Below are 26,564 nucleotides of genomic sequence, written 5' to 3'. Positions count from 1 at the left end.
ACAATAATATATCAATAATTCCTTTTACAATTTAACACGATCGTTATCTTAATTAGATCCAAATAAAAAAGTTAATGATCAAATTAACAGTTTGTAATTTAATGATCAAAATAAAATCAAACCAATAATTTAATCACCTTAAAATGATTCACTCAAAAGATAATCATTCTGGTGTTTTATTACTTATTATTGGTAATTCCATTAACTGATGGTGGCTCTATTATAGTAGATATAATTTACTTTTTAAGATTTTATTAAGTTCAACAGATATTCCCCGAATAAACAAGAAAATAAAAAAGTTGTCACATACATTAAAAACAAGATATACACATTTTCTCAATAAAATTGTTAAGTTATTTGGAAAAATAAAAATTTAAAAATAAAATATTTCTTCGATTTGACCCCATACTTCAATTTGATATAGTTTAATCCCTATTTCTTCGATCTTTAAAATTCCAAACCCGTTCTCATCCAACTTGATCATTTGAGTCCATGTGATAAAGCATATTACCCTATACAATTTTTGATCAGGACTGATTACAAATTTTCGAAAATACAGGGACTAGAATTTCAAAATTAACTATAATCGACCATATGTAATACACAAGCTGTGAGGGTCCCCAAAAGCAAGCAGTTGACAATATCATCATACACTTTGGGCATCTTTGCAAAAACCAATTCATGAATTTAGTGAATAAATGAAAAACGATTATAAATCTCTTAACAGTATATTTTCTATACAATCCCCACTCACCAGCCCTCTGAATGGAAAATTTCAAGTGACAATAAATGCAAAATCAAAATCTCTGAGTACTAAATTACACCGGTACTTAACACGAAATGCTTTTACCTAGACTGCGTTGACGACTCCAAACTATTGGGAAAACATGCAGGTTGACATCTTCTCATACAGCTGAATGGAACGGATCTAAAATACTTGATAACGGCTCCTGCAGTACTGAATAATGAGCCTCCTCCGGGCTTCTTCGCTTATTACAACAAAGTTGGATGTAACCTCCAGCAACAGATTTCCACCCAATAGAATTGCTGCCCATCTGATTTTTGATCTCTAATTGTAGATTTTTACAGGTTTCTCGAACGTATGACGGTTCTGTAAAATTTAATCAAGACGATAAATCATCTCACCAATGAAAGATGTATTTCCTTTCTCATCAACCAACTTATGTGGTACGGAGAGGCAACTAGAGTCGATAAAAACCCAAGTTTCCTCTACTAACAATGAGCTTAAATTTAGAATCTTATTTCAAACAAATCTCAATAGACAACTGTTCATTCCACTATAATTCCGTAATTATTGGCATCAGTTTAGAAATCAGTTATTCGTATAAAGTAGCAGAGGAACATAGTGGCTCGGTTCAAAGTTCCAGAACTAAGAATAAATTGAGAAATATTATACCTGATTTGCAGCATATGACCGTTTAGGGGCATTATCAGTGTGTTCCAGTCCAAGATACTGTTCCCAGGCACCATATACATCCCGTCTCTACAAAAACAAAGATCAATGAGAAAAAGAGCACAACATCTCAGGAAAAGTGATAAGTACAAAACTTAAAGGTGATAGATATAGAAAGAACCTGAAAACGAGTAGACACAACATCAGAGTCCAGAAGATAATCGGGACGACTTAGTGACGGAAAAGCAAACTTCCACTGGAGGGGGAAAAAAACCATGAAGCAATTACTTGGAATAATGGGCAGATTTTGTACAAGTGTTCAGTTTGCTTAAATCTATTAAAGAACATAAGGGGTAAAGAAAGGAGAAAATAATATAGAAAACATAAAAGCAATGCAATATCGATAAACCATAATAACTTGGTTTTTTGTCACATACCTTGGCAAATTCCTCATCCGGAACCTGTAATCTTTTCTGAATTCGCACTTTAACTTCAGCTAATGTTTCACCCTCGTGAATAACAAGGAAAAATGGCTCTCCAAAATTCTGAACTTGCTGTTAAGGTTGACAAAAAGGTTAATGAGCAAAACAAGTAAATCTTTATGTGAAGAGGTTTATTAAACATTCACCAATACAAAATTAAAAATATATTTGAAACAAAATTGGTCAACCCATGGGTGGGAATAGCATTCATGATCTATCACCTGGTTTTGTGTTGTATCTTTCGTAAAATGGTAAACATGAATCATGCGATCATGAGGACCAAGGTTTTTCTCCTCTTCAGGTATCTAAGGCAATAAGAAATCAAGATCAAACACGATTGAAAAAGGGAACAGAAGAAAGAAACAGTAAAACAAGAGATTCAGCAATGCGATACTCGTAAAATGTTTCAAGGCAGTGGCATGGAAACTTAAAAAGGTTTAAGATTGGTAAACTGCATTAAAAAACAAATCAGGACATGCTTGGAGAACAAAGAGCATTACCTCCTCTGCACGTAATGTCCAATATTGATCATTTATGTTCTCTATCTTTTCAGTGAGCGGGAAGATCTGCAAAACCAAAATCAGACAACAATGTTAACAAAGCAATCATAATTTGTAAGAATTCCTAAACAAACCATAAAGAGTTCAGATTCTGGAATTCTTGCATTTGTCTGCCAGGTACCTAATCGGTCATTGAACAACTCCAGCTAATGATCAGTACTTTATTTCGGTCATTGAATGGGACTGCCCCAAAGATGGACATTACTTTTTTTAGGTTCCAAGGAAATAAGGAGTGTACAATTTTCAATTTTAGACAAACAGAAACTAAAATACTTGAATGCTCCGTTTGGGAACAACTTGGATTTGGATTTTACTTGCAATGTAAATGATAAAAAAAATAAAATGTATGCACTAGAGATAAATAGTTATGATTCAATACAATATAGTAAAAACGTGTATTTATCAAATCCAAATTTACAGTAGGTATTTCAAAATCACAACTAAATAGGCTTCTTGCAAATGCGCATGGATTTGAGAAATAACAATGATTGTTGCATTTTAAAGTGTTTTATTACTCAATTTACTACCTTTAAAATCGAACTCTCAAATTTTGAAATTCAAGTTCCCAAACGCTACCAAAAATAATTTAGCAAAAGTATGGTTATAAGACAAAAAAATTAGGAAAATACAATTAAATAATGGCTATGAAACATCTAAGGAGATTTAGTTGGATCTGACCCTTGCTTACAATCTAAATGCGAGCAAGCAATCAATATGAAACAGTTCAAATAGGCAGCAAAGATATCCCAAAATATGCTGCTACAATTAGTTCAAATAGTAGGCAATCAATATGACATCGAAGAAAATTAGTATCAACACTAATTAGGGCAAGAAAACTTTACAAAAGCAATGTAAAACACAAGTCCTAATCATAACTCAGCAGGCTCATGCAGCCAAACACAGGAGCGACCACATTACAAATAGCAATTATGAAAGTCAAGTCATTTCAAATTAGACATTACTGTTATTCAGGTTTTTAATCTTTGATTTAAGAGTAGATAAATTTACGTTGAATCTTTCTAGTTCACATTTCAGGCGTAGGGCATTTCAGATTTGTGCTTAGCTGGCTTTCTTTTCCTGGTTAAATGGGTTGAGTGAGTTTTTTTTTTTTTGGGGGGGGAGAGGTTTCAAGTCTACTTTGCCAACTCTACACATACACATGCTTGCACATCAGTTTTTACGCATAAAATCCAAGGGAACGCAATAATGTTAATCAATGCTGCAAGGAAAATTATTGGATACCTTGTAAATCTTGTGATAGAAAACCTCAAGTAATCTAAGTTCGGCACCAGGATGAGACAACTCCACCTGTACCACATGAAATGCAAAGCAACTTGTTGAATTCCTATCTTCGAGGAAAAATATGGATATAATTCCCACACAAAGTTTTAACTGTACTTATTTTTCACATAAATAAAGTTATATGAACAATTAAGCAAGGATATGGATCAAGGAAAAGATGATTCTGCAAACCAGAAAATGATATTATGTTTTCAAGAAGCTAATTATACCGTCATTGTAGAAATCAGAGTAATGGTATAGAAATCCGAGTAATTCTCTGTATTTTCTTATTCTTTTCAATATGACAGATTACATATTTATATACAAAATATCTCTCTAAAGTAGGAAACTCTAAGAAAGGAAAAATAATAATCCTAGAATATGATCCCTTAAAATAAGGGATTGTAGAAATCTATTTACAAAATCATCTCATGGTAACAAATCATCTCTATAATTCCTACACTCCCCCTCAAGTTGGAGAATATACATTGTATAATCTCAGCTTGAATAGAATTTATTGAAAACAGGCTTTGGCAAAACCTTAGTAAGAATGTCTGCAACTTGTTCTTCTGAAGGAATGTATGAAAGTGTGGCTGTCTTTTTGTTAACTTGATCAGCAATAAAATGCCTATCAATCTCAACATGCTTTGTCCGATCATGTTGAACTGGGTTCTTGGCAATTTGAATAGCAGATTGATTATCAAACAAAACTTCAAAGTGATCCTCTTGATTAGTGACAAGTTCTTTCAGTAGTTTAAGTAGCCAAATTCCTTCGCATATTCCCAATGCTAGTGCTCTAAATTCAGCTTCAGCACTACTTCTTGAAACGACAGATTGTTTCTTACTTCTCCAAGTTGTAAGGTTTCCCCAAACAAAGGTGCAGTAGCCACTAGTGGATCTCCTTTCAGTAAGGTCTCCGGCCCAACTAGAATCTGTAAAGATCTTAACAGTTCTGTCTTGTGTCTTCTTAAACATTAAATCGTGTCCTGGAGTTTTCTTCAAGTACTTGAGAATTCTATTTGTTGCTGCCATATGCTCTTCAGTAGGATTGGTCATGTGTTGACTTATCACATTTACAGGAAATGCTATATATGGCCTTGTCAAGGATAAATAAATTAGTTTCCCAACTAATCTTTGAAATTTCTCTTTGTCTACTAAGGACCCATCTTTGTTGAATTTCAAGCTTGCCTCCATTGGTGTATCATTCAGCTTACAACCAAGAAAACCAGTTTCTTTGAGTAAATCAAGTACATATTTTCTTTGGATGATCACAAGTCCTTCTTTTGACCTTGCCACCTCCATTCCTAGGAAATACCTTAGTTTTCCCAAGTCCTTGGTTTCGAATTCCTTATTTAACAACTTCTTCAAATTGCAAATCTCTTCTTCATCATCTCCGGTAAGAATTATGTCGTCCACGTACACAATAAGGATAACTTTCTTATCTATAGAAGTTACCTTGATGAAAAGAGTATGATCGGCGAGGGACTGCTTGTAGCCGTTTTTTAGGATGACTTTAGTGAACCTCTCGAACCAAGCTCTGGGTGATTGTTTTAACCCGTATAGAGACTTGTTGAGCTTGCAAACCTTATTGCTACCTCCAGCAGACTGTAAGCCAGGTGGCATTTTCATATAGACTTCTTCTTCTAGCTGGCCATTAAGAAAAGCGTTTTTTACATCAAGTTGGTGTAATTGCCAATCGCAATTTACAGCCAAACTTAGGAGTACTCGAACAGTATTCAGCTTCGCCACAGGTGCAAAAGTTTCTGTGAAATCTATCCCATATGTTTGCGTAAAACCTTTGGCCACTAGTCTCGCTTTGTATCGTTGGATGCTACCATTAGAGTTATACTTTATAGCAAAGATCCATTTATAGCCAACAGCCTTTTTTCCTTGAGGAAGGTCTGTAACAGTCTAAGTAGCATTTTTCTCTAGTGCAGAAATTTCCTCTTCAACAGCCCTTCTCCATTTAGAATCCTTTAGAGCTTCAGTTATGCTTGTGGGAACCTGTTCTTTATCCAAGGTTACTGTAAATGCTTGAAAAGAAGGCATCAGAGAATTATAACCAACAAATTTTTCAATAGGATGCTTGGTGCACTGTCTAACTCCTTTTCTAATAGCAATAGGGAAGTCATCTAGAGTAGTGGAAGTAGACTTACTGATTTCTTCTTCTATTTCGGCAACTGGACCCAAATCAAATTCTCGACAAGAATCAGATTGCAAAACAACCTCAGGAATGTGTTTTCTTTTCCTTGTATAGAAACGGAGTTGTTTGATTGGTGTTGTTTGTGCAAGATTTTGAATGGGAGTAGGTATATTTTCAGAAAGGGTATTTAAAGTGGGTATGGGTGAAGTAGTGATATGAATTACCGGTGGATCAATGGGAGTAGTTACAGGTGACAAATCTATAGGTAAAGACAAGGATGATGGCAATTCTGAAGGTTGAGAATGAAAAGTGAGTGGAGATACCTGATATGGCTGAAAATCCCTCCATGTCTCCCCCTGAATTTCAGCCTGAATGAAATAGGGATCCTGCTCATAAAAAGTGATATCCATAGTGGTGAAAAATCTTTTAGGAGGATGATAGCATTTATAACCCTTCTTGAGTGAAGAATACCCAACCAATACACACTTTATAGACTTAGGATCTAACTTGGACTTATTAGTAGCAGTGTTTTGGATAAAAACAGTACAACAAAATATTTTAAGAGGTAGAATGGAGGATATAGGTTTAAAATGTGAAAAGTATTGCAAAAATATAGATTGAGGTGTTTTAAAGTGTAAAATCTTACTAGGCATTCGGTTGATTAAATATGTGGCAGTTAATAAGGCTTCCCACCACAAATATTTTGGAACATTAGTGGTAAATAGAAGTGAACGAGTAACTTCAAGGAGGTGTCTATTTTTTCTTTCAGCAACGCCGTTTTGTTGTGGGGTTCCAACACAAGAACTAAGCTGAACTATACCCTTTTCCCTGAAAAAAGCACCCAAAGACTTAGCAAAAAATTCACTGCCATTATCAAATTTAAAGAGCTGGATTTTGGTTCCAAATTGAGTGAGAACCATGTTATAAAATTGGGAAAAAACACCAGCAATTTCGGATTTATCTTTGAGCAAATAAGTTTAAGTTATCCTACTGTGATCATCAATGAAAGTGATAAACCACTTACCATTATCAACATTCTTCACCCGAGAAGGACCTCAAATATCACTGTGGATCAAGGCAAAAGGGTGAGAAGGTTTGTATTTAGAAGGAGAATAAGATGATTTAGTGTGTTTGGCAAGAGAGCAAACTTTGCAAGAAAAGGAAGTTGGCTTTTTATTAATGAATAGAGTAGGAAACATCTTTGCAAGATAATGGAAACTAAGATGGCCTAAACGAAAGTGCCACAACATAACAGTATCATTTTGTTCTAAAGCGGTGAACGATTTAGAGATCTCGATTGTAGTAGATGAAGGGAGGATGTAGAGGCCATTCTGCAAGCTGGCCTTGCCAATCATCTTCTTCGAGTTCAGTGCTTGCAAAGTACAGTCAATATCAGTAAAAATTGTAGAGCAGTGCAAGTCGATGGAAAGTTTACGAACTGAAATGAGATTGCAAGCCAGAGTTGGTACAAAGAGAACATTTTTAAGTGTCATATGTTCATTGAGAACCACAGTGCCATGACCTTCTATTTTGCACATGGAACCATCAGCCGTTTGGACTTCCTTACCGACGTTTGGGAAAAAATTATAAAACAACCCCTTGTTACCAGTCATATGATCCGTTGCACCAGAATCGAGGATCCAATTAGGAGTCCACTGAGAAGATAAAAAAGCTGTAGGATAAAGGTTACCTTCTGATTCTTTTATGACCAGATTACTTTCACAAGGCCCTTGAAACTTTTCAAACAGTTTCTGAAGTTCAACAATCTATTCTTTGGTGAAGCGAGTGACAGAGTTGGCAGCGACTAGGCTAGATTTATTATCTTGAGAGGTCTTGGACTTCCAGTCCTGAGGTTTACCATGAATCTTCCAACACTTCTCTTTGGAGTGGCCGGGCTTTTTGCAATGTTCACACCAAGGTCTCCCCCGTTTCGAAGTATTAGATGATTGATGAGTAAGGCAGATCCTTCAGGAGTGGAATATGGTTCATCAGGCAACATCACACACCGACGACTTTCTTCCTTCTTGACAATAGCGAAAGCCTCTCGAAGGGAAGGAAGAGGAGAAATAGCCAGTACTCGGCCACGAACCTCGTCTAATTCCTTGTTTAAGCCTTGGAGAAATTGAAAAAGTCTTCGCTGAGTTACAATTTTTTGGTAAAGGGTAGCATCTCTTGGATCTGCCCAATCATGTTGTGCATACAAATCTAATTGTTGCCAAAGGCCGGTTAAGGTATTGTAGTAAAGAGTGACAGGCATGGTTCCCTATTTGAGAGTGGCTGCTTGATCTTCAATGTGATATAACTCGGCAATATTATCAGTGCTGGAGTATGTTTCGCGGACTGCACTCCAGATTTTAGCGGCTGTGTTGTACAGAAGAAAATTTCTGCTGATACTCGGGATCATGGAATTGAGGAGCCAAGTCATAACTTTGACCATTGTCACGCATCCACTTAGAAAAAACATTGTCAGTCGCAGCAAGCTTATGGATTTCACCAGTAACATAGCCCAATCTTTCTCTGCCTAAGAGAAAATTTTTAACCGATTGGGACCATTCAAGAAAATTGTTGCCATTCAATCGATGGCATGTAATAACCAGACCAGATGATTCTGTTTGAGTGTTAGAATCAGACATATTTTCTGGATTTGAAATAATCTTCTGAGTTAACGAAGGAGATGTAGGAGAAGAAGTTGTGGACATGGTCTAGGTTGGAAAGAAACCGTAACCTAAGCTGATACCCCATGTAGAAATCAAAGTAATGGTATAGAAATCAGAGTAATTCTCTGTATTTTCTTATTCTTTTCAATATGACATATTACATATTTATATACAAAATATCTCTCTAAAGTAGGAAACTCTAAGAAAGGAAAAATAATAATCCTAGGATATGATCCCTTAAAATAAGGGATTGTAGAAATCTATTTACAAAATCATCTCTCTATAGGAATGGTAACAAATCATATCTCTATAGGAATGGTAACAAATCATCTCTATGATTCCTACAGTCATACATGTCACTTTATCATCTATAAAACGAAAACATTAATACAGCAACAAAACAAATCTTTGTTACGAAAAATGGAGCAAGAAAAAAAATTTGGCTTTCTAATTTTTCTAGAAAACATTATAGCTTATTGGAACCAAAAAAGGTGTCATATAGGTGGGTGGGTGAATAACTTTAACCATTAAAGAAAAAGAAAATTATCAATCCGAAAAGAAACTTTTAAAATCTTCCACACCACTATGCTAGAAATATTCTTTTTCTTTTTTTACTTTGATCTTCTCAGTCTTCTTCCACTATAAAAGCAGGACATGCCTAAATTTTTTGTAATTTCAGTTGGAACAAACCATGATGTCAAAGTAGTTGGACTCAACATTTAGGTCTACAGAGCTGGAGAAAGGCTCAAACTTAAATGGATATGGATCTGTGTCAGATCATTAGACTCATTTGAGGAGATAAAACCACAAATTGGAGAGTGTGATGCAAAGAAAACGCCAAGGGAAAGAGAGAAAAAAGGGAAACTAAAAGGAGGGTAAAAATATTGGAAGAAATAAACTATTATAGGTGAAGAGAGCATAGGAGAAAAGTTACTTGGGAGATGGGTAAGAGAGATAAATGGTAAGATGAGTGGAGAGCTGAAGAAAAACAGAGTATTTTAATTTCTTAATAACAGTAATTAGAAGTATTTTTATAAAGGCAATAGATACATGGAAATGTTACCCAAAGAACAACATAGTTTGCTTAATAAATTAGTGTAAAAAAATTGCAATCGTTACCATTGTCTTCAGGTCAACAAGAACATCCCTTACAGTGCTCTGCTTTGGCAATCTAATAGTATGAATAACTACCTGAGAATTAACATAATTTATGAGGGGAACAATAACTGACAATATACACTAAAATAAACAATAATTGAAGTAATTTAATTTTATAATCAACACTCACTTCATCTTTGGTAGCATGATGAAAAGCAACTTTCAAAGTTTTGAGGCCTTGGAGTTCTGGCAAAGGTATATCCAACACTTCATAATATAGAATATCAGAAGTCTACCAAAAACAGAAATATAAATTGTTTCAGAAATAATCAAAATTATTATAATCGACTGAAAAATGTTAAAGGAGCAATGACTGGTATCAAAAAGAACTAAAACAAAACCTGATTGTAGTGAATCAGCATGTCAGACAAATGTTCCACTCCTCGGTATTTGATAGGTTGGGGTTTAGGTTGCTGAGAATAACAGTTATGGGATGTAAGCCTAATTTTGGAAGGATCATCCAAGCCAAGATGTCGAGCCACCTTTTCAACAACATCATCATAATTATGAAGCTTTGACCTAGGCAAGTCATTATGAGTGTGAACAATATAAAACGAAATTCAGTCAAACTCATTACTCTCTGCTCATAATGCATCCACTTAAAGTGTAGAATTTAGTAATAACTTACAACTCGAGAGAAAATTCATCATCCTTTGGCTTTTCTAGAGATCTGAACCGAACAACCTACATATCAAAATAAATAAAAATTTCAAGAATAAAAATCCTCAATTACACTAAACCTTAAAGCATGTACAATATAATGGGTTTAAAATAAAAGCCACAGACCTCCAACAAAGCATCAGTTACTAGTCCTCTACTAGATTTTGAACATATATTACAGATGCTGATTACATAAAGGTAAATTTAACTGACTGAAATAAAAGTCTTCCCTCTCTACAGTTCCATTTAATAGATGCTTTTACACTATTTTTGGGGCAAAAGAAAAATGCTAGTATGCAATAGAAAAAGAAAAACATAAAAATGAATAGGAAAAAAAAAGAGAGAAATGGCAAAAAGTAAAAAGCAATCGTCCAAGCCTAAAACTTAATGTTGTGAAGGATAGAAATTAAAAAGATGAAACCCACATCTCGAGTTTCTCCCCCCAAGAAAGCACAAAACTACAGCTAAAATTTTAAAGAAAAAAAATCTGCGATCAACATCCAGAAATCTCGATCCATAAAGAACATCAAAATAAATTGCTGCAGCCAGGAAAAGAAAAAATAGAATCTCATCAATGGTCCAATCTTCATATGGTAACAACTTCTCAAGGAAATAATACAGCTACCAAGGAGATTATTCATATACCTGACGATTGTGCACATACTCCAGAAACGAAGGAACATCAGGATAACGGCATTGTTCGCTAACAACTTCAGAAAATTTTTGAAGGCATATAATATCACCATCTTCAAGCTGCAAACATACACAGAGACTAATTAATAACAAAAATGATAATAATAATAAGCGCTAATAAAATTAGGAGAAACGGCAAAAATTGTTCAAATATCGAGATACAGATAATTGATTAAAAGAAGATTAATGATTTTATAATAAAGGCTTGCCAACTTATGAAAGAAAACTTTGTAATTGAGAATTGATTTGCCACACCTGACTGGTACGGAAAGTGAGCTTCTTGTCAATGCATTCACACATGACATTGGGTTCAAATTTTATTTCCTGTGAGGAAGAGACAAGTGAGATGTGGTAAACACATTCTTTGGAAACAAGATGCAACAAAAACATAATAACCAAAGCAACCTCATAAAGTTCAATCTCTTCATCAGGATCAAAGCCCGCCATTTTGTTGATCCTTGCCAGTATTTCCATTGGCTTCCCTGCACCCTTCACAAACATCCTCCCGATATAACTGACATCATAGAAATGAAAGCATCAGTAATAACAAATAGTTCCACTCTAAATAAAAGCAGGATGTGGGAATCACCGAAGCTCCTCCTTGTACGGATCATAGAGTTTAAAGAAAAGAAGAATATCTTCTTTAGTCTTCTCGGGCAGAGCTATTGGCTGCAAATCCTGAATAATGCTAAAGATCAGAAATAGAGCACCATCACAAAAACAAGAGCTTCAAGCAAAGCCAAAATGTAAAAGATATTTATCAAATAAGTACCGGCCCAAGCTCCTCTTCTAGAAACAACTTCAGCTCTGCATTGTTTGCCTTGTTTGAAACCTCTCTCAGTTGCCCTACCTAGTTGAAGTTATTACAGAGGTCAAATGATACACACAATACTGTATTAGGATAACATAAAAGAACAAGACATACAACAGTAAGCAAAGCAGATAATGTAGGTAGACCACTAGGCTACAGCTGCCAGAAACCTGGAAAAAGTTTACTACAAATGTTACTACATATCCATATTTATGACTAGCAGAATGCACATCAATGGAATCACACAATCAACCATACTACACATTATTCAATATATAACCAAAATTCGATTAATGACTAGAGAGTTAAATCAATGCTAGGACCCGGGTACAAGGGTCAGCTGCTGATACGAGTTTAAACCATAGGACATAGGTCATAAAACATGCTTCAGGTTAAAAGTTAAAAGCAGAGGAACCAAAGTCCACTTACTGATTGTGCTTCCTCCTGATGAGTTAACGGTCGATTTGGACGGTATGTATGGTTCTGCCGCTTGGCCCACAACCAAAAACGTTGGTATTGTACAGGAATACCAAATTCTTTAGCAACTTCTTCCTGATAATAAACAATAGGACATTAAGTGTCTTAAGACTTCCAGCTTTTGCCTGGCATTAACTTCCAAACTTGCAGACTACAGAAATTTATGCTGGGCAAAATAAATAGCATCACAAAATAAAAAGAAAATATGAACATATCTAACCGGAAAGAATACCCTCCAAGGACCATGCATGTGGAGAAATCCATCAAATTTTAGTTCAAATACAACAGAAAATACAAGCAGAATAAAGTGAGTGTTGGGCGCGGGGGGAATCCACATTTAATCATCTCCAAAATTAAGACAGAAATTTTGGTTATAAGTTCTGGCTCCCAACATACCACCAATACATAATATCTAAGTTTTACTGAGGCCACCAAAAGTTCCTCAAAATTGATATTTCATTAGAATAAAATCATACAAGAATGGCACTAATACAAGCTTTCAGAATACATGCCTTTAAGATTGGGCCTATGGATCTTGGGCAGTAACCTTGTAAAGAGTCTTGATAGGCTAGTTAGATAATTATTAGTATATATGTAAGTGGCTGCAAATATTGGATGCGTAAGAAGAACGATTATGATATTCAGTATCCATTTACCCTTGACTCTCACTTTTTTCTCTCTGTTCTCCTAATCTTCTATCTTCTCCTACTTCTTGTTTCTTATTTATATGGTCTGTTTTTAGAAAGGCCATATCAAGTACATAGCATGGAAAGCTAAACAACATATACAGGATACTTGACTAACAGGAAAGTACAGCATTTCAAAGAGAGAAGATTTGGAGAGAAGGCTGTAGGAATTATAGAGATATATGATTTGTTATCATTCCTTTAGTTAAGGGATTCTGTAAATAGTTTTCTACAATCCCTTATTTTAAAGGATCATATCTTCTAGGATTAGTATCTTTCCTTACTTAGAGTTTCCTACTTTAGAGAGATAATTTGTATATAAAGTTGTAATCCGTCCTATTGAAAAGAATAAAATACAGAGAATTACTCTGATTTATACATGGTATCAATTTAGGTTACGGTTTCTTTCCAACCTAGACGATGTCCACAACTTCTTCTCCTACTCCAAAGATCACTTCAAATTCAGAAAATCTTTCTGGTTCTGCTGCTCAATCAGAAGGTAATCTGGTCATGAAAGAATCAGAAGGTAACCCTTATGTTACAATTTTTTTCTCCTCCCAGTTGACCCTTAATTAGATCCTCGATTCTGGTGCTACGGATCATATGACTGGTAACAAGGATTTGTTTTGCAATTTTTTTCCCAACTTTGGTAAAGCTATCAAAACGACTGATGGTTCCTTGTGCAAAATAGAAGGACATGGCACTGTTATTCTCAATGAACAGATTGTACTTAAAAATGTCATCTTCGTATCAAATCTAGCTTGCAATCTCGTTTCAGTTAGTAAACTTTCCACCGTCTTGCACTGCTCTGCATTTTTTACTGATATTGATTGTACTTTGCAAGCACTGAACTCGAAGAAGATGATTGGTAAGGCCAGCTTGCAGAATGGTCTCTATATTCTTCATGCCTCTACTAAAACCAAAATCTCAAAATCTTTCACCGCTTTAGAAAAAGTTGATACTGTTATGTTATGGCACTATCGTTTAGGCCATCCTAGTTTCCACTATCTTGCAAAAGTTTTTCCTGCTCTATTCATTCATAAAAGGCCAAATTCTTTTTCTTGTAAAGTTTGCTCTCTTGCCAAACATACTAAATCATCTTATTCTCCTACATACAAGCCTTCTCACCCTTTTGCTTTGATCCACAGTGATATTTGGGGTCCTTCTCGGGTGAAGAATGCTGATAATTGTAAGTGGTTTATCACTTTCATTGATGATCACAATATGATAACTTGTACTTATTTGCTACTGGTGTTTTTGCCCAATTTTATAACATGATTCTCATTCAATTTGGGTCTAAAATTCAGCTCTTTAAATCTGATAATGGCAGTGAATTTTTTGCTAAGTCTTTGGGTGCTTTTTTCAGGAAAAAAGACATAGTTCAGCTTAGTTGTGTTGGAACCCCACAACAAAACAACATTGCCGAAAGAAAAAAACAGACACTGCCTTAAAGTTACCCATTCTCTTCTATTTACCAATAATGTTCCAAAATATTTGTGGGAGAAGCCTTATTAACTGCCACATATTTAATCAACCGAATGCCTAGTAAGGTTTTACAATTTCAAACACCTCAATCTATATTTTTGCAATACTTTCCCCATTTTAAACCTATCTCCTCCATTCTACAACTTAAAATATTTGGATGTACTGTTTTTATCCAAAACATTGCTCCTAATAAGTCCAAGTTAGATCCTAAATCATTAAAGTGTGTACTGGTTGGGTATTCTTCACTTAAGAAAGGTTATAAATGTTATCATCCTCCTTCTAAACGATTTTTTACCGCAATGGATATAACATTTTATGAGCAGAATCCCTATTTCACTCAGGCTGAAATTCAGGGGAGACATGAAAGGATTTTAAGCCACATCAAGTATCTCCTCCTACTCTACATTCTCAACCTTCAAAATTGCCACCAATTTTGTCTTTACCTACAGATTTGTCACCTGTAGCTACTCCCATTGATTCATTTGTAGTACCTATCAATACTTCACCCACATCTACTACACCCTGAAAATACACCTACTCCCATTCAAAATTTTCCACAAACATCACCAATCAAACAATTTCGTGTCTATACAAGGAAAAGAAAACATATTCCTGAGGCTATTTTGCAATCTGATTCTTGCTGAGAATTGGATTTGGGTCCAGCTGCCGAAATAGAAAAAATCAATAAGTCCACTTCCCCTACTCTAGATGACTTCCCTGTTGCTATTAGAAAAGGGTTAGACAGTGTAAGCATCCTATTGAAAAATTTGTTGGTTATAATTCATTGATGTCGTCTTTTCAAGTATTTACAGCAACCTTGGATAAAGAACAGGTTTCCACAAACATAGCTGAAGCTCTAAAGGATTCAAAATGGAGAAGGGTTGTTGAAGAGGAAATTTGTGCACTAGAGAAAAATGCTACTTGGACCGTTACAGACCTTCCTCAAGGAAAAAAAGGTTGTTGGCTGTAAATGGATCTTTGTTGTAAAGTATAACTCCAATGATAGTATTCAACGATACAAAGCTAGACTAGTGGCCAGAGGCTTTATACAAACATATGGGATAGATTTCACAGAAACTTTTGCACCTGTGGCGAAGCTGAATACTGTTCGAGTACTCCTAAGTTTGGCTGTAAATTGCGATTGGAAATTACACCAACTTGATGTAAAAAACGCTTTTCTTAATGGCAAGCTAGAAGAATAAGTCTATATGAAATTGTCACCTGGCTTAAAGTCTGTTGAAGGTAGCAACAAGGTTTGCAAGCTCAACAAGTCTCCATACGGGTTAAAACAATCACCCATAGCTTGGTTCGAGAGGTTCACTAAAGTCATTCTGAAAAACGACTACAAGTAGTCCCTCACAGATCATACTCTTTTCATCAAGGTAACTTCTACAAATAAGAAAGTTATCCTTATTGTGTACGTGGACTACATAATTCTTACCGGAGATGATGAAGAAGAGATTTGCAATTTGAAGAAGTTAAATAAGGAATTTGAAACGAAGGACTTGGGAAAGCTAAGGTATTTCCTAGGAATGGAGGTGGCAAGGTCAAAAGGACTTGTGATCAACCAAAGAAAATATGTACTTGATTTACTCAAAGAAACTGATTTTCTTGTTTGTAAGCCGACGGATACACCAATGGAGGCAAGCTTGAAATTTAGCAAAGAAGATGGGTCCTTAGTGGACAAAGAGAAATTTTAAAGATTAGTTGGGAAACTAATTTATTTATCCTTGACAAGGCCATACATAGCCTTTCCCGTAAATGTGATAAGTCAACACATGACTAATCCTACTGAAGAGCATATGGCAACAGCAAATAGAATTCTTAAGTACTTGAAGAAAACTCCAGGACACGGCTTAATGTTTAAGAAGACACAAGACAGAACTGTTAAGATTTTTACAGACTCTAGTTGGTCGGAGACCTTACTGAAAGGAGATCCACTAGTGGCTACTGCACCTTTGTTTGGGGTAACCTTACAACTTGGAGAAGTAAGAAACAATCTGTCGTTTCAAGAAGTCCTGCTGAAGCTAAATTCAGGGCACTAGCATTGGGAATATACGAAGGAATTTGGCTACTTAAACTACTGAAAGAACTTGGCACTAATCAAGAGGATCACTTTGAAGTTTTGTGTGATAATCAATCTGCTATTCAGATTGCCAAGAACCCAGTTCAACATGATCGGACAAAGCATGTTGAGATTGATAGGCATTTTATTGTTGATCAAGTTAACAAAAAGACAGCCACACTTTCATACATTCCTTCAGAAGAACACATTGCAAACATTCTTACTAAGGTTTTGCCAAAGCCTGTTTTCAATAAATTCCTATCCAAGTTGGGATTATATAATGTATATTCTCCATCTTGAGGTGAGTGTAGGAATTATAGTGATATATGATTTGTTTTTTTTATAAGAATTTCAGGCCTCGTTAAAAACCTCCTTCTTGATTAAAGGTGCTTGCAGATAAGCTCCATAATCAGCGGAATGAGAAAAATAGTGCCTTAGGATTTTATTGAACATAACAATAAAATACATAAGATACATCCCTATAAGTGCACTAAACATAGGCAAGTAAACACAAGGCAACCTAGTGACCCATATACATCAACATTTAATCAACCAATTCCTTCTTTAACTAAGGCATCAGCCTCTAAATTGGTTGTCCTGTTTACCCATCTAACCACACCTTCGAACACATTAAGCCAGTGAACAATGTCTCTAACCAAATAAGCATAAACATCAGGACAGAATTCAACCCCCTTAACCCAATCCACTGCCATCTTGCTGTCACTTTCAATAATCAACCGATCATGTATCCTCTCTCGAAAATCAGCATAGAATAGTAGTCCCTTTTGAATAGCTTTCTGTAAATAGTTATCTACAATCCCTTATTTTAAGGGACCATATCTTCTAGAATTAGTATCTTTCCTTACTTAGAGTTTCCTACTTTAGAGAGATAATTTGTATATAAAGTTGTAATTTGTCCTATTGAAAAGAAGAAAATACATAGAATTACTCTGATTTCTACAAAGGCATCCATATTTGCATCTTAATTGGTGATGCCATGGCTTGAGTGCCTTCCACCACATGCCACAAGGCCATGCTTCTCATCCACATTCTAAACCAGATTAGTATTAAAGTAATCAGTCATGAATCTTGTCAGACACTTGAAAAACTTCAGACAAGTGATAGCCATCACATCAACATTAGGGAACTTATCTAGCGGAATTCTAATTTATGCAACCATATTCTTCATCAATTTCCCTATTAATTTTATTAGTCAAAATACTCAACTCCAGAATACTCTTACAAATTCTTCATGCAAAAGCTCACAAGAACAAGTAATAATGAAAACCACAATGGTTTTTCCATGCTTTTCAATCACATCGAGTCGTCCACCGTTTCAAACTTCTAAGAGGAAAACAGAAATCAACACACCTCAATTTTAATCAAGGCCAAAGATCTTCAGGAGAGAAAATGGGTAATTCGGATCTTTAAATTATATAAAACTTTAGTTTTTCAAAGAAAAATAAGGTTAATGCAAAATTACTACTAAAATAGAGTCTGAATACACTGATCTTTTATTTGGAACCTTCAACTAAAAAATCTCCAATGTGGCACTTTTTACCTCAACATCTTTTTTTTTCAATCCACTCGTTTACTCTGTTACCAGCAGATTTGGTCAGTTCTTTCAATATTTGGCACGAAAAAAGATCTAACCAATCAATTTGTTCTCCAAATGCAAAATTGCCTCCTACAAAATACTAGAATAAGGGAACAATTCCACACATACCAGGAAATCCTAAGAAATTACAAACAGAATTACTTACCACATTTTCACATTTCTTTTGTACAAGAAAATTAAGAAAAACAAGTCAGAAGATCTAGCCTGATATTCAAGTACCTTGAAAACATTATAAGGCATCTGTTTCTGAATTCGAAAGCTACGAACTTTTTCATGATCCACCAGATCAAAGTATATATCCCTTCCAATCTGCTCAACTAGATTTTCATTGCGTGCAACCTGATGGCATAACAAAAACAAGATAAGAAATATATAAATCTATAGAGAGAGTGAGAGAGAGCAGCACAAGGAAGGTTGTACCTTTATAACAGTATAGAGATGTGCCTCTGCTTTTTCTTTTCTCTTTTGCTCCTTTTCTTCTTGCTCTTTCTTCAATCTTATCTGAAATGTGAAGTTCAAAGAACACAGCAACAAACATAAATAGCATTGCAAATTTAAATTAGTAATCACCAAAAATCGGGGGCAATCTTACTCTGAGGTGTTCAGCGATGTCCTTCTCATCCACATTACAGATTATTTTGTCCTTGTCACTTTCTCGTATATACACAAGCATATATGCATTTGAATATTTAGTAAATTTAAATGGAATGTTGTTGAACCCAGGATTTGTCTGCGGTAACTGTTGAAGGACAAGGGTAAGATAAAAAGTATCTTCTAAAAGAAAGGAACCGCGAAAGAAACATCAAGTTTGGCACACGACAATCAGAGAACAGTACCTCTTCTTCACCACCATACTGCTCCTCCAATGCCCTCTTAATGTCTTCTTTTGTTACCCGTTCATCATCAAACTTGAACCTTGATGACCAATCCCAATAAACATTGAAGTGAGCATAAATAAAACAGGAAAACAATGACAGGCAATCAGCATAAAATCCTAGAATCAAGAAATTTACAAAACATGATAAGTACCACTGATCTGAGAGGGTTGGCCTGATATAAGCATAGTAGTGCCCGCCATGCACCCCACCGCTATGAACCAAAACACTGCATACAATGTGACAGAATATGACTATGTTTTACTACATTTTGCACACTCATCCAAGCAAGTTATAAAGGAATAGGTTACATTTTTTTGATAAGCACTTGAGAGAAAAGATGAGGAAAGTTCAGCAAACAGAAGTAACAAAAAGGCAGAAACAAAGTCTGTATTTGCATCTTAATCAATACAAAACCAACAGTCTTAAGTTGACATTTTCATTACTATTCTGTTTGAAATATGGTAAATAACAGAATTGGCCTATACCAAATCCACAGAGACCAACTTGATTAGAATAATATTGCACAAAATAATAATCATTGTAAATAACTGAAATGTGTTTATCCATCAGTAGAAACATGCACAATTTATAAAAGGAAGCAGAAATTTTCCAGTAATAGACAACTTCACTAAACCAACAACAATGTCAATAAATACCAAGTAACCAACAAAGACTAAAACTATATTTGGATTAACAGTGGTAAAGGAAAAGAAAGAGAATAGAGTACAAGATAGGAAGTTAAGGAAAGTAATTGATTATATGTTATCTTCTTTGGATAATTAAATCAGTAAAAGAAGTGAAAGTATGGTTCTTCATTTCCCTTCCCTTCCTTTACCCAAATCCAAACATAGGTAAAATTAATTGCTACAGGACAATGATGGCACCCTTAGGGCAATGTTGTCAAGGGTACCAGGCACACTCAAGACGCTATGACCTCTATATAGCCTGCGGCACAAGACGCATAGAAAATGCTTGCCCAACTAAACTAAGGCACACATATAAATATAATATAATATAATGTAATACATGTAAAATATAATTGATAAGGTAAAATAAATGCACCAAATATAGATAAGAGAAAATAATAAAAAAGAAATAAATACAATACAAAATACAAAGCCAAAAACTGGGCTCTGTTTTTTAACACAAACAGACAACGTGTCCTAAATTTTTAAACAACAAAGTGCACCTTAAAACAAACCATAAATAAGGAGAAAAATATTAAAAGAAGGGAAAATGATAGAGAAGATTGAGATTTAAGCAAAAAAAGTGTGAAGGTGAGCACAGATTGAAGGTTTAAAGAGAGGATGAAGATGTTACAATTTTTGAATTTGTTTTGAAATTTCAACCTAATAAAGTTGGTAGGTGTAATTCTAACATATATGGTATTTTGATTCCAAAATCCAGGGAAGCGACAGAAAGAGAGAGAAGGCAAGCAGTGAAGCTGGCTTTTTGGGCTTAAACTAAAGCGCAGCACAATAAGTCATCGCCTCTTTGAAGTAGCCTTGCCTGGTATACTGTAAAGCAGTTTTGCTTCTTTCTGCTGCGCCTGAGCACCTCAGGCATCACTGCCTTAGGGGTGGTGGTTATTAGGTTTTTTATTCTTTAGTTATCCCAAAATAACGGTGATGGTGTTAATGCTTTTGGATATGACAATAACAACAATAAATCAACCAAATCCTTTGTCCAACAAAAAGAAAGACCCATAAAACAGAAAACTAAAGAAACCAAAATAGAAACATTAGCTACCTGAAATTGACACTTTTCTGCAGAAAAACAAGATTATTATGGTAGTTATATAAGCTCATGTATCTTTGCTGTTACTTATGGTAGTTGATTGGATTCTGTCACAAGTTTCTGCCCCTACGTTTCTCAGTACTTTGGTTGGGGAAATTGGGACCTTAGTTTCTACTAGGGGTATTATTGTTAGATGGATTCCTAGGAGTTGCAATTCGGAGGCAGATAAGTTAGCTAAGGAGGGAATTGGTTGATGATTATAGCTTTATGGTTGGTTTGGTTTGTATTTTATTTTGGGAAGTTATGATGTAAGATGTAAGATTATGTAATTTTGGTTTATTAATAAGATGAGGTACTCTTTTCCTCCTTCCGATGTTACCTCTTCCACAAGAGCCAACTAAGGAGGTTTTTAATGAGACTTCCTATTCCTATAAAAAAAAAGGTTGCTCTAACTATAGGCTAGACTGGTTTGGTAGTATTCGGGTTAAAGCAGGATTTTAGCAAATTGGAACTGATAAAAATCATTAAAAGATGTGAATACAGGTTAGTAAGTACAATGCTTATAAAACAAAACCTAATGGTTACATTATTCTTATATTTTCCTTTGTCTTGCTGGCTCTTGAAACTTACTGCAGGCACCTTTTGGAATTCTACTAAACATTAAAATCTAATTGAATGGGAGTTCTGCGTGTTTTTACATAAATGATTAGTTTTGATTAAATGTTATACCATTAGACATCCTTACTTGAATAAGACCTTTACTTATGTCCCTATCGTTGAATGAGGAAAGGAAGGAAGCTGCTATAAAAATTCATAGGGACAGCACAACAAACTGAAAAACTACCTGTGAAGTGTATAAAGGTTGCGAACACTTCTGTCAGCCTCAGGTGATAAATACTTGCCATTCTCCCTATCCAGATCAAGTTGCAAGGGAAACTCATAGCGATCATTTATCTATACAAAAAGTATGATAAATGTTAATAAAGAAATGTTTCCACAGATATCAGAGACTAAAGATGACAGATTTGAGCCAAATGCATACACATGCACATAAATGAACATAAGAGAATAGAACGGAAATGTTGGCTAGGTTCTTGTCCATTGTTTTGGGTGCACTCTTTTTCCTCCATTCAGGTCTAGGGAGGTTTTTTAACAAAGCCCCAAACAATGTGTTTCCATTTCCCTATTAATAAAATATCTACTTTTCAAAAAAAAATTAAACTTCAGGCAACAAGTTACCCAGAATCAGCACTAATACGCATGAAAACAAGTCACTTATGTACCATTCCATAATATTGAGGGTAGAAACCTTAGGACTATATCTTTTAAGGAAAATATTAACCCAACATAGAAATACTCCAGGAAATTATATTTTTTCCTGCATATACTTGCATTAACAATAATAAACAATTCAGGTATCCTAATTCTTATTTTGATAATTCAGGTATCCTCATTCTACTCATAAATAAAGGAGAATATATTAGCAATTCCAAAGATAATTTAAAAAGATGATTCAGTACTACTTTTAAAAGTAAATTCTGACATTAAAAAAAATTGTGGGTAATTAGAGAAAGTTAACACAGACAATCATTCAGATTAACATCACCATAGTATGCTTACAATTGAAGATGCAGTAATAAATGCAGACAAAACAAGAATAGCATACATAAAAGCAACAGAAATATAAAACAATGTATTCAATTGTCTATTCAGCTACTAACCTTCACCATAGTATCCCGCATGAAATCATACTCAAAACGTTTTAACTGAAGTTGAAGAACAGGGGGAAAGTCGATGAAAAGAACTCCTTTCCTGGCATCCTGAAAAAGGCACAAAACCCCAGAAATTCTTTGAGCACCATCGTTTTAGCGAATATTTAAGCAAGTATGAAAAGTACAGAACATTGAGCCCTGTGGTTCATGAAAAAAACTATAACTCCTACAGTCAAGGAGTAGCCAGAGAGCATGAGGAAAACAGACTGATTTCCTAAGAATATTTAAACAAATATTTTTTTATAAGAATTTGAGGTCATATTTAAACAAAGATAGAAGGTACAATACAGACCAAACAAAGAAATGCAGATCTGAATCAACTTACTGAGTCCACAGTTTTGTATAATGTAGAATCTGATTACAAAGTTATAGGTTCCAGGTAAAAAAGATGAACTGATGATCCAAGGCATCTTACCTGTAAACCATACTGTTCAGCATGATACCTATTGTCACCTTCAAGACACTCCACTTCAACATATTTGTCAAAAGATGCATAAACATCTTTACAGCCTTTCACATCAAGCTGAAGATCTACAGATTATTGTGTCAAATTATAAGTCCCACGATCAATCTTCTATAATCTAGTATCTATTGTAACCTTAAAATCTGTACCATAAAATGACTCCTTTCTTGTTGACTTATAGTCCACATTAACACATTCAATATAATTCATATGATGCCCTTCAAACAACTGTTGAATTGTACCCTCCACAACTGTTCCCTGAGACAGTTTTAAAATAAATAATTTTTTTTACTACCATTTTAAATAAATTTACAAGCAAACAATCACAAAATACTAATTGAAGAAAACCCATATACCTTCATTTTGTCTTCAAGCTTTTCACAAAGAACCCTATTAAGTTCCTGGACATCATGCTGCATGAAAGAATCATAAGTGTCCCACCCAAAAGATTTTGTTAACTCCTTTGTTGCCACACTAGTGTCACTATACTGGAGCTTATAAAATAGACTCTGCAAAGCTAATGGAATACTCCCTGTTGGCATGTCATTCTCAGTTGTTGGCATATGGTACACAGCCTGAAATGTATGGTTCAAACATTTAACTTCCTCAAGAATTTTAACTATAAGAAATGTAATGAGGAATAAATATGCCGACCTTTCTGAAGTAGGGAATATGATAGAGTGTTTGCAGAAGAGAATTCATATAGCAGGTGGCTCCCTGATTCTTGAGTCCAACATAACCAGTCTCCTTTTTCGAGTCATGAGACCAATAATCAGCAACTTTGCGCACAGCAACATCAGCTTCTACTACACACGTGTCATTCACAAGAAAGCCTCTACTAGGGTCATATAGTTCACCAAGAGGCATGAATGAAGTGAAGCCCCAATCACTTTCACGTGCATTAAACTGATGCTGTGTGTCTGTAGAGAACAACGAATAATCAATCACACAAAATTGAGCTTACATGATAAATCAAAAACAAGTGGGCACAAAGACAATTCAAGAAATAAAAAATCCATCCAATATATCACATTCCGAGTCTTTAAGCAGAGCATTTTTATGTAAATTCATTTTAAAATTTGACCCACCTCCTCTTTCTTCTGAATTTCAATAAATTATAGGAGACACACCCAATATATGACACTCAGAATCTATCAAGAAATAAAGAACCAAAATAATATCTACATTCTTGCCAACATTTTTTTCATATTAATTTCAAGGATAAAAAGTAAATGCAGTGCACCACACATAGTGAACAAAAGAATAAAAAAGAATATGAAGTAAAAATGTGGAGAACTACTTTGCTCTAATGCCAAAATGTTCCTTTATTTCAAGGATAAAATGTAAATGAAGTACACCACACATAGTGAACAAAAGAATAAAAAAGAATATGAAGTAAAGAACCAAAATAACATCTACATTATTGCCAACATTTTTTTCATATTAATTTCAAGGATAAAAAGTAAATGCAGTGCACCACACATAGTGAACAAAAGAATAAAAAACAATATGGAGTAAAAATGTGCAGAACTACTTTGCTCTAATGCCAAAATGTTCCTTTAATAGATATCAAGGAGTACAACTTGATACCTCTATATTGAGGTAGTTACGACATCCAATCTTAATGTAGAAGTAACAAGGGCCTTTTATTCAACGGGGTCCCTGGCCAGTTTAATAACAAAAGGGATCAAGACTTGAGCCAGTTGTAGACCGAATTTTAGCCAATACAAAAATATCTGATTTTCAGAAAGCTAAAATGGTCAAAAAATGACTTGGAAGACCATATTGACTTATATTTTGCAGTTCATGAGAGGGTAAACAGAGTATGTCTAGCAAAGTCAGAAACTTGGGGCCATTTCAAGGCCATTAATAGCAAAGCCCAGATTGAGTATCAGGATTACTTAGACAATTAAGCCACAAGAAAAAAGCTCATAATTCAAAACAAAAGGCATTTTAGAATTAAGCCATTTCTTAAAGAGGAAGAAGTGGAAATGGAACAAAACAACACTTGAAATGTATAAAATTGATGCACAAACTAACACTCAGAGAAGTAAAGAATTCATGAGAGAAACAATGCCAATAACAAGCTTTGTATTACAAACAGCATGATATAATAAAAGAACCGCTATATAAAGTAATTGAATCATAAGAATTCCAGTACTACCAGTGTCAGATATACCTTTTCTAATTGTATACTTATTATGTGTTTGGTTGCAGACAGCTAAGCTGAACTGTGCATATCTACTCCATCCATAAGGTAAAGTTGCTGAATCCGCAACATCAAGATACATTGACAAATGATCAACATTGTTACCCTTGGGGAAAATAAGTATCCGCCTGTGCAATAGGATCCAATGCAAATCTTATTGATTAATCAATGCAAAAACAAGTTAGCTAGAACTCCAAAAAGAACAAATCGATCAACTAAAACTACCATTTGTAGCCTCCAATAAAAAATATGTCAGAATACAGCTTCTTAGTATTAAGCCTCGAAAAATTATCAATCGTCCATGTATACCGTCCTGACGGCGGATCATCCACTGCTTGTGCATCCACTTTACTTGCAGCTTCCTTCGCCACTGATAATAAATAACGCAAAAGTTCAAAATGCAAATCATAAAAAACATCAAATATATATGAATCATTAAAGAAAACAGGGCACAGAATATCCATAAATAATCAAAATAATGCAAATATGCCATTCCATTCAGCTGAATCTAAAAACAGATGAGAAAAGGATTCAATTCTTTAAAAGAAATTCAACTTGCAATCAGTTTCTCGATAAACATAGGAAAAAAAGAATTGAATTGAAAAAATCACCTTCCAATGGCTGAGGACCTTCGACGAAGTCATTGTGTGGGACCAACATCTCATCGTCCTCCTGCTGCAAAAAAAAAAGAAACACAAAAAAATGAGAGGTGCAGTTCCGATCTGCTGATCAAAACCCTAGGAATCCAGCCATGGACTCGCAGATAACGATGAATTCTCTCTTTCAAGTTGGATAGGAAGAAGCATTGAGATAGTTGAAAAGCGCAGCGTTACGGTGATCGAGACTGAATGGAAGTGAAATAAAAAAATTAGATAAAAAAACAAGAGTGAAGGATTCGATGGTTACATCTAACGGTGGAGGAGTCATCAGAGTCATGGGCGGCGATCGGCGGCTGTTCGATCGACTGAATCTGTCAGAGAGAGAGAGAGAGAGAGAGAGAATATGATGGGGTGTGCCCGTAGAAAAAGGGAAAACTGGTTTTGATAGGTCAGGGGCAAATCAGGTATTTCAACCAATGTAATTTGGCTTTTGGCCGGAGTTTATTTGAATATTCATTTTATTCGCTTTTATAATTAAAAAAACATGCATATATATCTTCTTTTTTAAAAATACAAAATTTTTTTAAAATTAGGATTTGAATAATATTTTTAAAATTTATAAAATTTATAAAAAATATTTATATTATAAAATCATTTAATTAATATTTATTAAAGATTATAAAATTAATTATTTATAATAATGTTATTTATTATTA

At 34.7% G+C, this 26,564-nt stretch overlaps 1 protein-coding gene across 2 annotated transcripts; it reads right to left on the bottom strand.

Moving 5' to 3' along the window:
- Positions 1–699: 699 nt before the first annotated feature.
- LOC120115584 (ubiquitin carboxyl-terminal hydrolase 13-like) lies at positions 700–26,251 on the bottom strand. Of its 2 annotated transcripts, XM_039136251.1 has the most exons (32): positions 26,156–26,251; positions 25,861–25,924; positions 25,475–25,619; positions 25,220–25,377; positions 23,695–23,960; positions 23,397–23,615; positions 23,190–23,298; positions 22,993–23,108; positions 22,527–22,625; positions 21,650–21,759; positions 19,220–19,294; positions 19,027–19,105; positions 18,783–18,929; positions 18,611–18,691; positions 18,410–18,529; positions 12,289–12,411; positions 11,821–11,898; positions 11,638–11,726; positions 11,454–11,562; positions 11,304–11,372; positions 11,001–11,108; positions 10,324–10,379; positions 10,037–10,214; positions 9,826–9,927; positions 9,657–9,728; positions 3,699–3,764; positions 2,397–2,462; positions 2,118–2,201; positions 1,852–1,968; positions 1,596–1,670; positions 1,418–1,504; positions 700–1,111 (listed from the first exon to the last, which is right to left on the bottom strand). In XM_039136251.1, the coding sequence occupies exons 1-32, from the start codon at positions 26,183–26,185 to the stop codon at positions 1,070–1,072; spliced, it is 3,339 nt and encodes a 1,112-aa protein (XP_038992182.1). In that variant the 5' UTR covers positions 26,186–26,251; the 3' UTR covers positions 700–1,069. The 2 variants fall into 2 exon arrangements, with proteins under 2 accessions (XP_038992182.1, XP_038992181.1); XM_039136250.1 differs by having other exon boundaries at positions 11,304–11,562.
- Between the last annotated feature and the right edge of the window lie 313 nt (positions 26,252–26,564).

This window comes from Hibiscus syriacus, unplaced genomic scaffold (assembly GCF_006381635.1).
Source record: "Hibiscus syriacus cultivar Baekdansim isolate YM2019G1 unplaced genomic scaffold, ASM638163v2 tig00110266_pilon, whole genome shotgun sequence".
Lineage (NCBI taxonomy): Eukaryota > Viridiplantae > Streptophyta > Magnoliopsida > Malvales > Malvaceae > Hibiscus > Hibiscus syriacus.
This window is presented reverse-complemented; position numbering and strand designations above follow the sequence as displayed.